Raw genomic sequence first — 16770 nt, 5'->3', positions numbered from 1 at the left:
GACTGATTTGGTGGCTGGAGAAACCCAGCCCCATTGAAACAGAGTTCTGCAAGGTAGCTCCATTGGGGATGAGGACTTGCAGAAGGGAGAGATACAGCTCCATATAGAAACACAAGTTACACAAGCAGCACATTGCTAGAATTACAAGGGCTCTAGAAACATACCCCTGATAAATGAGCACACCCCAAAGTAATGGGCAAATCTGGTAACACTATGTTTAAGTGAATGGTAAGAAATGAATTTTTTTCCCCAATCCACTTGGATAATCAAAAGGAAAGCACCAAAGTAATAGGGAATTTTTTTGTGGGGAGGGCAGGGCTGTTTCTTACTATGTACTTAATGCAGTCAGTGTACATTGCAATGGAAACATGAAGAAATAAGTAGTGTAAAAACAATTTCAGCTGAAAAGAGAAGCTGCTATTATATCTGCATGTTTTATGTATAATGAAAAAGAATAACTGATAACCTAATACCATGTTGACAGCAAAATGATGTATGTTAGTTTAATTTAAATATTGACCTACTTTTCCACTGTTCATAGTGAAAATCTACCATTTAAATTATTTAATTATTTCAATAGATTATTATACATTGAGAATTGTGCATGTTGATCATTTAATTTCCAAAACAACAAAGGTTATAGAATTTCACCCAATAATTCATAATTGAAACTGGAACACCTATGCTCTAACTTTTATAGCCATCATCGGTTATTGGCATTCCCTGCATGAATACTGATGGAACTGACCTTGTATAGTTAACAGGAACTTTGCCTTTGTTGTCAAAGTGCGATAGGATTTGAGCCTATATTTCAAGGGTGGGCAACTATTTCAGCTGGAGGGCCACTTAATGAGTTTTGGTGAGCTGTTGAGGGCTGCAAAGTGCCTGCCCCCTGGTTGCCGTCTTGGGGCTGGAAGTTCCGCCCCTAATCCCTGAACTTTGCCACTGAAAGTCTCTCCCTTTGTTCCCAGAAGTATTCCTATCTTGGAACGAGAAAAAAAACAGATCATATACTAAGTCAAACACCTACTATAACATATTTTAATTGTGTTACAAAAATATTTTTGTCATGATTTGTGTTTGCATAGTGTATATAGAGGTGATGCCAACAACTCAAAAATAAAGTCTTACTCTTGTGTATTGTGTGAGGAGGTGTGTGCGGTGTGGTTGGGGGTGCGGGGATGTGTATGGTGAGGTGTGGGGGGCATGTGTGGTGTTTGTGAGAGGTTGTGGCTGTGTAAATGGGGGCATAGGGTATGTTGGGGGTGTATATATGGGGAGGTTGTGGGAGCAAGGTGTGGGTGTGTGGGTTTTGTGGGGCGTGAGGGATGGTGGGGGAGTGTGAGAACCCCTCCAAGCACTCTCCCCCCGCCGGTGAACAGCCCCTGCTGCTGGCAACAGCAGCTGCAGCAGGTGGCAGGCGCTTGTGCTCTGTGCAGGTCCTGCTGCCCAGCGGCATGCAGCTCCAGCCAGTGCTGCATGTAGTGGTAAGGAATGAGCCAGGTTGGCCCACCTCTATTGTGTGGGACTCCCCACAGCATATGTGCAGCTCCTGACACTTGCACACCACCAGGAAAGCCCCGCAGAATGGAGCTGGCTGCCTTCCCTGCCCCCTGCCATCCATGTCCCAGGACTCCACCGGAAGTGGATGGGAACCCTGCCCCCTGCTTCCCAGTAGAGTCCCAGGACCTGCAAAGCAGGGGGTGGGACACGCAGCTAGCTCCATTGCATGTGGCTTCTCCAGTGGTGCATGAGTACCAGGAGCTGCACTTGCACCATAGGGAGGCCCACATGACAGATGTGGGCTGGCCTGGCCGTGCTCACTGCCACCACATGCAGCGCTGGCTGGAGCTGCACACTGCTGGGCAGCAGCACCTGTGCAGGCCATGAGCAACCCAAGTGCCCGCTGCCTACTGTGCACCATGGAAGGGAGTGTGTGTGTGGGGGGGGTCCCCCTACCCTTCCTCACACCCACGCTCCGCTCACCCAAGCTTCACACTCCCACCACTCCCCTGGGCGCAGGCTCCATGCTTCCGCCCAACTGCAGCTCCCCCTTCCTCCACTCCTGCTGCTTCCCTACCTCCTGCCCAGAGGGAGCCCTGCAGCAGGGAGATGAGAATAAGCTGCTAGACACTGGGGAAGCTGAGCAGGTTTCCCAGCAGCTGTTGCAGTGGCAGCAGCAGCCCTGCCCGGAAGTTGTGTGCTGGCTGGGCTGGGTCTTTCCAGGCACAAGGGTAAGAGCGAGACATGTGGGCTGGGCAGGGTACAATTAGTTGGTGGATGCCCACAGGCCAGATGAAATTGCCTGGTGGGCCAGGTTCGGTCTGTGGGCCATATTTTGCCGCACCCCTCTATATCCAAATTGAGATCATCCAACTAGACTTCCTGCTGGGAAGTGTCAGGAACGTGGCTGACATCAGTACCAGATCCAGTTACAGACTAGGAAGTAGTGGAAACAGTGGAAAGGCATTTAAAAATAAGCTGGTTAGAAAAAGTCTAGTAAGTCCTCTGCCTATCTTTAGATTTAGTTCACTGGGGGCCAAACTATATGGCACATGTAGCCACTCTGTGGGCCTGGTCAGGGCTGGCTCCAGATGCATCATGCATCATGCAGAACAGGCACTTGTGCAGTGTACTGGCCCTACATACAGTATGCTGTGCATGTGCACTGGCTCCAGCCTGTACTGTGTGCAGCTGATGCCATACAGGCTCCGTGCACTGCATGAGACCCACAGGCAGAATGGCAGGCTGGATGATAAGGCTTCATGGGCTGGATCCAACAACAGAGCTGAGCTGCTCTATTTGCTGCTCAGCTTTCAGCTCCCTGCCTGATCTGATACTCTATTTTTTGCTACCTGCCTTCTTCACCTGATCTGATGTTCCTCTTTCTGCTATCTGCTTTATCTGTCACTATGCTACCTGTCCCCTCTCCAGTTTGTTATGCGCCACACACACAGACTTCCTGTGTGCCACTTATGGCACCTGTGTCACAGGTTGGCTATCCTTGATTTAATTGTGTACTAAACTATAGTAATGAATCAGTCTGGTTTTCCTTTAAGGAGGAGTGATAACTACCAGAAGGAGTTTTCATCTACATCTCTAGATCTGAAGGGCCACAGAACAGCACTTCAAGGGAGGGGGTGGGGTGGGGTGGGGTGGGGAGGGGAGTGGTAAAGCAGGGAAGAGTAAAGTTATTTCCAGGCTTTGAGAAATACAGAGATTATTCCCATTTTCCCTGCTCTTTCCTTCTCTAAAAAGAGACCAGCAAAAGCTTCCTTAAAGGAAACTGTAAACACAAAGGGCAAAAAGGAAAGATGGGTAAGGTCTTGATTTAGTAAGTATCTTGATTTCAATATATAACTCATGTGATCATGCATATGCTTCAGTATGTTGCGGAATGAAACCTAAGTCTGGGACTTACCCAGTATTCTCCAAGATGGACCTTTTTCCCCACCCCACAAGCAACCAGAAACAAATTGACAGGCCAACAAAATGAAAAGCAAAATAAAGTGATAAAGGTCAATTAGCGAGGTATGAGTTTTTGAGCTCTATATTGAGATCAGGAATGTATACAGACCCATAGGTTAAGATTAGCCTACCAGTAATTGTGCATGATGGCTCTTCAGAATTATTTGTTCACCTTTAACTAGCTTCTTGAACTTAAAAATATGCAATGCGATTTCATGGTGGGGCAGGGCTTGGAAGTATTTGAAAGACAATGATTACAAATTTGTTCCATGCAATATTCTGAAATGGTTTGTGGCATGCTATTAGCCTCTTTTATTATGGCCCCCCCTTCCTTACTAACAATTTTTGTTTTAACTACCCTCACTGCTTTTTCTAGTCCTGTTCAAGCACAATCTCATGACATATTCAGCAAAATGACATTTCTGATCAGGGCTTAGACTAAGATTTGGGGTGAGAATAGGGGGTTAAATTCTGCTCTAACTTGTAGATTGTCACATGGACAGGGTGCAAATAAGGCAGAATTTGGCCCAGGTGATTGAGTACGTAGTGGAAATGAGACAGACACTGTTTGTTACAGAGCTGTCTAGTTTATTGGATGATACAGAAGCTTTAACTATAGGAGAACAAAGGTAAAACTGCCCAGGGCACAAAGTATTGAGATATAAACAATATTTTTAATATACTGAGATATTCCTCAATATTAGTGCCAGAAAGGCAACCCAATCATCTAGGTCTGACTCTCAATTAGAGCAGCCTTAGCATCACCTGCTTGCATAACCTGAACCCAATTAAGAAGAGCCAAGTCACAAAGTCATGGTGTGCATGCAGTACTACACCATGCACAAAATCTGCCTTGGACTCCAGAAAAAAATTTCTGTATTGGTAAAAAGTTGGACAATTCCTTTAGCATAATTGCTTAGCACTGAACTGCTCTGATGTAGCCTCCTATGGAAGGAGAGCAGAGTCGTACAAGTGCTTAGTATCTGCAGCTGGCACTTCCAAAAATGGAAGAGAATCAGGGCCAGATTAACCTTTTAGAGGACCCTAGGCAAACAAACTTGTGGGCCCCAGGCTGGTCAAAACCCCCTTCTCCACGCTGGCACTGCCGCTGTGGGGGAGGGCTTGGAGCAATGTTGCCAAGTCTCATCAGAGAAAAAAGCAGTACTGCTTTTAAAAACAAGCTCAAAACAAGCCCAACACATGTCAAAAAAAGGGGAGAGTGGAGGTGGGTGGTGTGTGTGTAGTGGGGGCAACAGGGTATGTTGGGTTGTGTATGTGGGAAGGGGGTTGTAGGGGCAGAGTGTCAGTGTGGGGGGGGTGAGGGAGGGTGGGGGGTATGGAGACTCCCACCATATGGCACACAGCTCCCACTGCCAGCAGTGGCTGCCTTTGGGGCCTGTACAGGCACCAGTGCCCTGTGATGCATGGCTTTGGCCAGTGCTTCACGGTGGTGGCAAAAAACATAGCCCTGCTGGCCTCTCTTGCACCAGGCTCCACGCAGCCCACATGAAACTGTGTTACCAGGAGGAGAGTGGTGCAGTCTGTAACCAGCTGCCTTCCCCACCCCATGCCAGGCAGGGGATGGGGAAGACAGCCAGCTCTGGGCTTTCCCCAGTAGTAGAGAGCCCAGCACAAGGGAGGCAGCTTGCAGGGCTGCATTCCTTGCTCCCACTGTGCAGCACTGGCCAGAGCTTCGCCCAGGCCTGTGCAGGCCACTAGTGTCCCGAGGGCTGCTGTTGCTGGCAGCAGGGGCTGTGCACCATGGTGGGGAGTGTGTGGAGTCCGTCCCCATGCCCTGCCCACCCAAGCTCCATGCTCCCGCTGCCCCTAAGTACAGGCTCCCTGCTCCCACCCAGCTGAAGCACCTCCCCTCCCGGCACCCACCCTTTCCCTACTGATGCCTGGAGCAAGCCAGAGGCTAGGGAAGGCACACAGATCCCAGGGACAGGGGCAGCAGCAGCTGGTGGTCCTTCCCCACCTGGAAGGGAAGGGAGAAGGGCAGGGTCATTTGTGCCACTGCAGAGGGAAGGACCAGGCCCCTCTGCAGCTCAGGGCCCTAGGCATGTGCCCAGTTTGCCTATGCATGAATCTGGCCCTGAAGAGAATTCTTTTAAAATTCAGAATAATTTGTAGGTGTCAAGCACCTTTTAAAGTAAAGGCCCCTCAGAACAAATGGATTGCTTCAACTTTACTTCAAGCCTTCTAGCATCTTCTGCTCTTTAAAGCAAATAAAGAAATACCTGACTTCTCCTAGAAAGAGTAAGTCATTATAAATAACGATGTACCAATTGCTTCTATAAAGATAATTAAAACAAGAACAAACAGTTTTATTTTACATGGTGCTCAATTTCTAATTGATTCCCTCTGCATAATCAGGATTAGCTGCTCAATTACTTGTAGGTAGTAGAAGTAAAAGTGAAGAGGAATCAGAGGAGGAAAGGTAGTATTCATCTAATAGTGCAATTCAGGGAGGACAATCTACATGCAGTTTACAAAAAAAACTTCTATATGGGCGTAAAAATCATGATTGGCTGGCAGCATTCATTGTTTTCCACACTGGGGACAGAGATGTGTTCTATTTCTATTGATGTTACACAACAAGAAAGCTGTTCTTATTCTATAACAAAATGTAAAAAGCCATAACTTCAAGCCCTATAAATTATGTCTAGAATTTTCACTGAGAATCTGCATCCTAGTTGTTTCCCAAATTAGTGCAAAGTAACTGTTTCTTCACTCTATAGCTAATGTTTCATAAACAATTATTTCCCAGATGCTTAATTACTACTACAGGAAGTATGTGCACATACACAAGCATAAAATATTCTTTAAAAGAAAGAATATTTCATATATATGAAATACATGATTTTTATTTTACTTATAATTACAATCACCTAAAAACCAGGCAGGTACTAATCTTCCTTTTGTGATTAGACCAATAAATTTAGCAGTTCTATGCAGTATATGCAAGGTGTCTCAGTCACTTAAATCCCACGTGGCTTATGTAGGGTTATAAGCTTTTTGTGGATACTCTGCAATAAGATAAATCTAACCCTCTAGGTTAATATATATACACATGTTTTGGAGCCTACTGATAAGTCTGAGGAGTATTACAGGAGCACAGCATTGCAAGTAGTGAAATACTGAGCCCAGGGCCTATGCCAGAACAGATTTAGCATAAGTAAGGGCCTTGTTATATGATAATTTTGGGCAGTTCCTGGAGCTCTTAACCCCTGAACTGTCCACATATCACCTTAAAGTGATTTTAAGTAGAGGTGCTTCGATAAAGATTTTTTGGCTGATGCCGATGTCCTATTGTTAATGAGCCATATTGGCTGATACCGATCTGACTGCTGATATGCAGCCTGGCAGTTTGGAGAGCAGCGTCCTGCTGGCAAATCTATTGAGGGGGAAAGGGTGAGGGACATGGGAGGGACAGATTGAGGTCCTTGTGGTGAGGGAGGAGGGGAGCTGGGGCAGGGGCAGGCACTGCCCAATTGGAGTTGTGGCATGGGACAGAGCGGCCAGCAGCTAGTCTAGGGTATATGGTGAGGGGGGAGGTGGCTCCCACCGCAGTGCACACCTCTGGGGGAGGCACAGGGGGGGGCGCATGCCCCCTGGATCTGTGTGCAGGGCAAGGCAGGCTGCTGCTGCGGGCTGAGGCCAGGGGTGGTGCCATTCTCTTCGCAACAGAGGGCTGGGCCGGGGCTGCACTTGGGGCAGGTGGCAATGGTGCTGGGAGCTGGGGCTATGGGGTGGGCTGTGGCTACCCCAGTATTGTGGTAGCCCCCTCGCAGTGCTACCACCGGCCACCCTGAGCGCAGGTGTGGCCACTCCTTACAGATGCACCACTCAGGATAAAGTACTCCATTATCCCAGGAACTCTCACTCCCACCCATACAGCAAGGATAGGAGCCTGTCTTGGCTCACCAGTCCCCTAGTGGCAAGTCACAGCTGTGCAGGTAGGGGACAGTCAGAGAAGGTTTCTAGACTAAGGGTGTGACTACTCCAAACTCTAAGCTAGCACTAACACCAATCAACGCTTGTGCAGCTCAGAGCTTAAGGTGTAACAAGGACCTAAGATGCTGCCAGGGGCAATTTGACATGAATAATATTATCAATTGATTGCAGGTTACAGGGTTTGGGATAAGTGATAAATAACTAGCAATTTCAGGTGACTGAGGATGAATAAGGAAGAACAAGAAACTACGGAAAGGAGTGTATGGCTACTTCGGTATTCTTTTGTGAAGTATGTATCCAATCACTGTGGAAGGTAAATGAAATAACTACTCTATTAATTAATTAAAATAAACAAAAAATAAGACTGGAAAGGACCTCTAGGACCATGAACTCCAGCATCTTGTGCTCTCAGTCTATGCTTTAACCGAAGATAAATGAAAATGATGATTATGGAATATGAGAAATTAACCAGTAACATAGGAAGGATACCTAAGAAAGCAGGGGGAAAGATTTACAATATCTTACAAAAGATTGTAAAAAGGGAACATGTTCTTGAATGAATATGTACAACAATGAAGGGGACGAATGGTGCATCAAGGAGGCTTCTGGCATAGTGCCATCCCAGGATGATGATCGATTGCTGATCCAAGTTGCATCACTCAATCTCAGTTGTATTAAGACTCCTTTCATTGGAAGGGCTGCATAATCCAGATGCAGGTTGTCATGTTATACTTCTGTTAAAGTGTGCTAACGAAAGTGTTGTTACTCTTCCTCATGTGTCTTAATGTACTCAATAGGACCAAGACTTCTGTACTGTAGCTGTTGTTCTAGAGGAGGCTGAACCCTAATTGTATCCCAACTATCCAGCTGGTTCAATAAAATATACCCTTGCCTAGGAATATCTCCCAAAACCTAAGAAATCCTTGCCTCTCACATAATTTCTGGACCATCATGGCTAAAACATCACTCTTACACTACCCTCTCATTTGACACAATTGGGTCATTATCCAAACACTCGATCCAGGTTTAGATCAGGCTACAGCTTTCATTAACATAGTATCTGAGAACTTAAGATTTGTCATGAAAAGTCTGTAACAGAAATGAAGAGAATTTTGGCATCAAACAGACTGCTTTCTTTCTTCCTGTTCCAGCGGAAGAGTTTGAGTTAAGGCTTTGGTGCCTTCCCAGCCTATACCTCTCAACACAACGAACATCTCTCAAAGATCTGTTTTACAACCTTACAATAGGCCAAACTAACTTCACAATTAATGTCAGCTGTCAGTGGCACAGATGACCCAGCTTTCACTATGGCCTGTTAAGAAATGATGCCTGCCTCCATACTGTCATCCCAGGTAATGTCTTTGGCCACAAGCCCTTCTAAATCCCTGCAGCCATGAAAACAAAGTCATTCAGACACCACTGGAATTCAGTGGAGTCAGTTCATCTGCAAACTTTTGAATTACCCTATTAACTCTCCATTACTTCCCTGCCTCTAGGCAATATCTCTAAAGATGGAATAGTTATGCTGAGCTACAATCACCACTAGAGAGTGATAGAATAAGTTATCACTAGTCCGAGGAATATGCCGTTTAGAACCTGGGTAATTAAAAGCCAAATGATCAGAACAAGATAGAGGGACACAATTACACATGACCTCACATTAGGCCATAGTTAATGTTTAATTCTCAACCTCCAAATATACAAACATTTCATTGTATATCCATTTTTTTTCACTTACTGAAGTGCTCCATGGCATGCTAGTCCCAGTGGGATACCTGAAGAAAAATCTGGATTACTGAAACGCTTGCTTTATATAGAAGACAATGGCTTTTCAACACAAGGTGGAGAGCAACAGAGAATTCAGCCCCTGTTCTGGGGTATCAGATCACAATCTATTACTAGTAGCATTATCAGTAGGTACAGAAAAAATATATTACCACATTTTTTGCCCTTGGCATTTCCCCCCCTTGCTCCAGCTGCTTATGCTTTGGTTTTTCTGACTGATTTGAAAGAACACACACTTCAACATCCCACCAGTTTCTATTAAAATCTTGTCTTTTCTGAAGATGAGAAAAGTACCATTGCAACTGTCACTATCAGAAGTGATGATTCAAAAATCATTAGTTTTCTATTCAGTGCAAGAGCAGTTAATTAAAAAATACTAAAGTTACTTTTTCAGCTACAAAGAATATGCACTATAAAGGCATTCACTCTGAGGTAGATGCAAATTCTTATCTGTAATTCAGCTTCTACATGAGTATAACATAGGCATTGAACAAGATGATGTTTACAACTTTAACCTTACCATACAGGAGGGTACCAGTAGCATCTGCACCGCGCCCCCCCCGGCTCTTAGCAACCCTGCCCAGGACACTAAAATAGTATCACAGAATCATAGAAAATTAGGGTTTGAAAAACTGAACTACAATCAACTCTCCTGGACCTCTTTCCCCCTCAGATTGGCCTTCCAGGGGCTCCTGCCCACCAGTTCCCTGAGCAAGTCCAAGTCTACTTTTCTGATGTCCAAAGTCCTTACTCTGCTGCTCTCCGTCCTTCCTTTCTTCTCTTAGGATTCTGAACTCAATCATCTCATGGGCACCGCTGCCCAAGTGTTGCCATCCACTATTACATTCCCCACCAGTTTTTCCCTGTTTGGAAGCAGCTGGTCAAATTTGCGAGCAGCAGGTCAAGTTCAGCAATAGCTAGTTATGCTTCTTGTTCACAGGAACCCTATGCAGTGAAGAGAAAGAATTAGGCTCTGCCAAAGGGCAATCCAGAGTGACTGTGTGCTGAGCAGTGAGTACCTAAAGCAGTGATTGTCAACCATGGTGCTAGGGTACTGTGGGGGTGTTGTGAGAGCCCATTAAGGGTGCCACACCACCTTGCTCCTATGTGAGGTGGTAAACCCTCTGCTCCTGCATGCAGAGGCCTAAGCCTACCCCACCTACTTTGTAGGCACCTGCATTTTCTTCTTTGATGAATTTCATGGCACTTGAGAATCAATGAGCTTGAATATAAATTCAGAAAAGATACAGAGGGTGCTTTGAAGCTAACAAAGTTGAGAACCACTGATATAGCTGGTACCACATAAATGCTGCAGGGGCTTCTGCTGCCTTCCACCCCTTTCTTTGCCCCCATGCAACCCCCATACTAGCTACTCCCACACACCCAGCATCCTGCTCTGCTGCAGGTAGGTGGATGCACAGATATCTGCACTTTGCAGCCTGGCTCATTTTCTCCATGCCTCCAACACTCCCAAGGGCAGTGGGAGGGCCCACAGGGGTTGTTGCTAGCATATGTCTCAGTGGCGGTGGCTGCCCTTGCCCCCTCGGGTACAGATGGCGGAGGTGGGGAAGAGGCAGTGGAAAGAACAGGGCATGGCAGCCCCTGCAACTCTTACGTGGTACCAGTTAGATCAGTGGCTCTCAAATTTCTTAGCCTCAAAGCACCCCACTATATCTTTTTGGAATTTAGATTCAAGCTCATTTGATTCTCAAGTGCTGTGAAATTCATCAAAGTCATGGAGGGCACCTTGAGGCTAAGAAAGCTGAGAACCACTGGTCAATAGGAAACACAGGTTACGTTGGAACTTCAGGCCTTCAGAGACGTCTCTAGCCTCAGAGGTCCCAGAGTGCCCTACAAAGAAGTATTCCTAAAGTATATAGACTACATTGACTTTAAGATGTCATGCAGTGCCCACGGCCACTTTCACTTAAAACCAGAGACAAAGGAAGTGCTATCACTTTTTGCAAAATGACCAAGTAGTAAGAGCACTCAGAAGAAGTAAAGAACCTAGATGTTAGGCCTTCACCACGACTGGATGTCAAACCGTCATCTCTAAACTCCCAGGACAACGCCCTTGCCACACAACTATTGACTCTAGTTCCTTCTCTCTACATTACTTATGCACTTTACATTAAAACAAAATGAGAAATAATCCAGGCACAGGGACCAACACCCATAGCTTGCCCCCAGTCCAAAGGAATGCCCTCACCACTGGGTGACAGGGTCAGGATCCCTCTCTCTTGCTTTCCTAATGGCCCCCTAAATTGCACATGCCTGGCTGACCACTGAGACAAATGGATAGTGCTCCCAGATTCTGTGGTTTAACCACTAAATTATCTGCAACCGTTATCTCTTTCCTGAATTTGCAGGTACAGCGTCTATGAGTGCTGTGCTCTGAACTGAGCTCAATGCTGTTGGTGCTTCTCCAGGGATTTAAGCAGTTTAGGCTCTTCCCTAAACTCTTCTTAAGTTGGTATGGAAGACAGTGGTGAGAACTGGGCATTTTAAGTGCTCAGACTAGATCATTTCAGAGAACACTCAGAAGCTTAAGGCACCTAGAGATATTTCAGCCTAAAACAGAGGTACTTAGTGAATTTACGTGTCTAAGTGATGCAGGGGCCACCCAAGTGGGGTTGATCTGAAGCTTTGTGTTGTGACTTAGGGACACAGATTCAGCAAAAGTCTCACTTATTCACCTGAGCGGTTTGGATCTTGCCCTTAACAAGTAATCCTAAAAAACCTCTTGGGTGGGTAAAGAACACCCTCTGTTAGTATTGGCATCAAAAGTCTTGTTACACTGCAGACAATGGGAGCTTTCCCTGGATTTTAAAAGAAGCAGAATCAGGCCTAATGTAAATCAGACTAACACTTGAGTTCCTGCCAGTTCATACCTTTCCCAAATCAGATATCTAAAGAGAGCTGGCATTCAATTCCAGATTTTCAGAAGGCTTCTCCCACAGCAGGGGAAGCTATCAGCTGTCCAGTGTGCTATGACTTACATCTAGAATTAACAGCAGGCACAAAACGTAGACACGAACTGCACCCTGATTCCTGGGGAGAGGACACTAAACTCCTACCCTCCAAATCATCAGGCTGAGTTACTGACAGCAATTTTATTGTGTTTTCTTTTAACCCAATTGATATAGACATCAGTTTATTGCCTATCATCATACTGTTTCTAAACTCCAGGACACTAATGGTGACTTGGTTAAGTTAGCAGTATTTGGATAAGTATTGTTTCTATAGGGAGCATGAAGTACGCCTGGTTTGAAAAGCTAGGGTCAGTTTGAAAGGAGCTGTGATGATTTATAACATTAAAGGGCCTGTCCCAGTGTTTCTTATGTAACAGGATGACAGGATTATTTTGCTGATCTGCACCATAAGTGTGCCATTGGAAACTAACAGAGAGACACTAATTGATTCACTCTTGTAACGTGTTCAGGCATTGAGGTAGTATGGATATGTCTGCATGGCACAAGGGGTGCAATCCTGAGGCATGCCATGCTAGCTCTGCACACTGTAGCTTCCATAGCACTGCAGTGTCATTTCTCAGCAGCAACAGCTTCTTACTTTTCTCGCAGCAAGAGCTCATTGGCCCCACACAGCACTACACTATTTCCAAATTGGCATGACACTGTCCTATATCTTATAATTATTCCCCCTCTGTTTTTGTGTCTGTCTATACAGCTTCTTCAAAACTCTTGAGAGCAAGCCCCCACCCAACCACTCCTGCTTCACATACCAAATCCAGAAAGTAGGCAGTGAAGTTGCCCAGGGGGCACCCTCTGCTGCTACTCTTGAGCCTACAGGAAACAACTTGAAAACTTATGGGAAGCCCCAAGGTGGCTTCAGTGTTTTGGTACATGCAAAGCGGGAGCTGGTAGATAGGACTACGCTTCCTGGTGGTGCTCTCAGAGTGTCTTGGAAGTAGAGAAAGAGTACTCTGAATGTGTTCCTAGGGAGAATGAAGAAAGCCTGCTTGTGTCTTTATCCTGCAATTTCAGATAGCAGCAGCAGAGGGGAGGGTGGGGACTCAGGGGAATTCTTCCCTGTAAATTGTGTTGAATCCAAGCATTTGGTGTTACAGATGAAAAAATGGGCAGAAATATTGTAGATTTAATTTGAATAAAGTCCTATCATTGGGAACTGCATTTTAAAAAGCAATTTAGCCCCAATACATCTGCATTTAATCTCTGTAGCAGATTGTCCTTAAGAGCTTCCTTGTGCTGTAATTTTAGCTCACATTGTTAGGAAACATGAAGTTAAATAGTTTAACCACTGTAGTTTTTCCTGACCTTTCATGGAACTGATTAAAATTCAACTGTGGACTGCACCAGCTTGCCAAGTGCTAAATTTGAGAACATCCTAGTAAAAAAATTAGGTTTCATTTATAAAACCTAATAAAGGAATTGAAGATTTAATTGTACCTTGTAGAAAACCCCCCAATATTAAAGCTTTTCTCTTTTTTTCCCCCTAGTTGAAGAAAAAACTCTGGGTCTAGAAAATACTGATACCATGAAGAAAGCGCACCAGAATCTTGCCACATGGTAGTGAGTTTATAGATGAAATCTTTATGCATGGTGAGACTGAGAAGGCTCTCGTCAGCTGAGTGTCATCCTTCAAATGGCCAATTTTAAATTCAATATCTAGCAATCTAAAATGGGAAATACCACCTTTTTCTCTTTACATCTTTTTGATCTTTGTCTTTTGATCTTTATTCTTTGTCAACAGACATGACTCCAAAAGGAACATATCTTGGGTTACAACGGAGAAAACAACTGATAACGTAGGATTCAATAAAACATTTTATAAAAATGGCTTCCTTTTAAACACCGTATTATAGAATAATAGAAAATCGGTTTGAAAGGGATGTTAAAACATCATCTGGGCCACGTATCTGTGTAGGTGCTTGGCAGTTCCAGCCCATGGCGAATTCCCTGCTGCCACAGACAGACGGCTACAGTGACTGCAGCACAGGCACACGTTCTCTTTCAGGTCAGTCTGTTCAAAACTCAGCTAATGGCATTTGCAAAGGCTGGTTGTCAAGGGCAGTCTAGTAAATGCTAAAAAAGTAAAGCAGCATCAGTGTGTGAGGAGAAGAGATTCAACCACAATGGAAACTACAGATCCTTCGCATTTCAGTCGATCGGGCAAAGTTGGGCACAAAGTTCACAAAATACTTTTGAAAGTTTGACTGCTGGTCATGAGATAATATATACAGATAGCTATGGATGTACTGTATAGGTCTTATAAATTGTGGCATGATAGTAAAACTAACTGCATGAGAGGGACACTTCCTCAATAGCCTGTTGAGATTGTTTTATCTCTTAGCCTCACCAAGGATGCACGGCTTTTGTCTTTTGAAACAGAATATAAAAATTATATATATTTTTCATTTAGTGAACATACCTGCAAACAGCGCACACAAAACAATCTGGGTGGTAGGTTTTTCCCAGGGCTGAAACCACTTCGCCCTCAATGAATTCATCACAGCTGAAGCACCGTGTGCCATAGAGTCTTTGATAGTCCAAAGTACAGATATAATCTCCCTGTCTCACAAAAAATCCTCCTTGAGCCAGGTCACATCCACAAGCTACATGGAGAGAAAAGACAGAGAGATTCAGAAGCCTGAAAACAAGCTGCACACGAAAGAAAATCAACCTTCATACATGATCAGAGTATATATGTATGCTACAGAAGCATCACATTTTGAGGGTTTCTATTCATAGAATACCTATAAGATTGCTATTCCTATTGGTCATCATCATACATACTGTGCATGTCAACAGGCTTATTTTATTCTATATAAAACTTTAACCGCACTCTGAGAGGCCTGACTGTTGAAAGCTGTGCTCCCAGGACACATACTGTGTTGGGAGGCCACTCACCTACATTTACTACGATAAATGAATGTATAAGGGTTGCAAAGCCTCATGATCCAAAGTATTACACAACCAGTAATTTATGACAGGCTGTTACCAAGGCTCTTTTGCAAGTCCACCCCCAAGGTCCCACTAAGTACTGGAAGGATAAAAACCTATCAGTACTGGAAGGATAAAACCAGGTCATGTTACCAGAAAAAAGGGAAAGGACAGAGCCAAGAGCCTGTGTGAGATTTTAGCAACAAAAGATTATCCACATCCAAATGGATCTGCACATTCAAAGGGGCCTAAAATGTTAATGCTCAGACTGGATCTTTATAATATTAAGACTGTTATACTTATTCAAAGTTACAACAACATACCTGTCAACTGCTCTGACTTCATTTCTGAAACTGAGGTAGTATTTGCAGTAACAGTGTTCTGGCTCAAGTTCTCTCATTAAGGAATAACAAGACATTTCTGAGTCCCCAGAGGGTCATCCTAGTCCTATTATGGGGGGCTTAACATGCCCAGAGGTGGCAATAGAATTGCTCCTACATATCAGTTATGTAACTCAGAGTTGGGTGCAGGCTGTATTTCCACTGCCCACTAGGTAGAAAATAATTCTGTCCCTACTTTCTGCGAATCATCACGGAGAGGAGAGATGGACTCTTTGCAGTGCTCTGCTGATCACCCTCCTGCAGTTTTGTTTTTTGACTGAGTACCTCCTCTAGCTCCCAATTATTTTTGGCTGCACAAATGGCTATGGAGAAAATCCACAAGAGTGAGTGCTGTTTCAGACAGGAATAATGCCCCACCACATTCTCTCATGGAAATCAGCAATCTCATTACTCAAAGCCCCAGCTCTCAGGGTCTCTGAAGGAGAAGAGACCACAGGATCTCAATGAGGAAACATGGAGAAGCCACTGACGTACTGTTTCTTTCTCCTGTGTACCCCAGGACACACTTGATCTCATCCTCTGGCAGTTGTAGAAGTGAAGAAAAGTGTAACTGAACTATATATCATTTGTCACTATTCTGTTTTGTTGTGCTATTTAAACTGAGCAATAAGCAAACACAAATCAATACGTATCTGCTGCTAATGTGGATGAACAGACAAAATGTAGTCAAAAGCATCCATAACAAGATGTCTCACAGGACTGGTACTTTTATATGCTGTTAAAAAAATCAGGTGAAATCTTGGTCTTATTGAAAACAGATTGGATTTAACCCCAGAAATATTTCCCTTTTTCCAGCCCCACCATGGTAATAGGGCTAGAACTTTTTTGTTTTTACTATCCCTATCCATGGAGAAGTGTGTGCTCATGTCTTCTCCTTCTTTGGATTCTTAGAAGAAATCACAGGCAAATTACTTCTTCCCCTTCCCCTCACCTTTTATTAGAGACAGATAAACAAGACATGTTGGGCAGACTTCAAAACAGAAACTCTGCTTGGATTCAGCTTAGTCTTATCAAGCTTCTCTTAAAGTTGTTTTCAGTTCAGTTTCCCTGATCACTGAAAGCAGCCGAGTTCAATAACGTGGAACACAAGTTGGTCAATAAAACAGATCTTGCTCTGAGCTGTGCATATGCTCACAGCAGAACATATGTATGCATGAGTAGCAAAATGAAGGTTAAGATTTATTTTCGAAATAAGCTGCTCAAATATCTATTATTTTAAATTGTGAATTTAAATATAT

At 44.4% G+C, this 16770-nt stretch overlaps 1 protein-coding gene across 11 annotated transcripts in view; it reads right to left on the bottom strand.

Moving 5' to 3' along the window:
- Positions 1-16770, bottom strand: part of ABLIM2 (actin binding LIM protein family member 2) — a 260365-nt gene that overhangs the window by 158592 nt on the left and 85003 nt on the right. For all 11 annotated transcript variants that reach the window (XM_019553313.1, XM_019553314.1, XM_019553317.1 and 8 more), the window contains exon 3: positions 14620-14803. In XM_019553313.1, coding sequence (XP_019408858.1) covers positions 14620-14803 — 184 coding nt within the window. The remainder of the gene's footprint in view (positions 1-14619; positions 14804-16770) is intronic.

The sequence above is a fragment of the Crocodylus porosus genome, unplaced genomic scaffold (assembly GCF_001723895.1).
Source record: "Crocodylus porosus isolate Cpor-Errol unplaced genomic scaffold, CroPor_comp1, whole genome shotgun sequence".
Lineage (NCBI taxonomy): Eukaryota > Metazoa > Chordata > Crocodylia > Crocodylidae > Crocodylus > Crocodylus porosus.
This window is presented reverse-complemented; position numbering and strand designations above follow the sequence as displayed.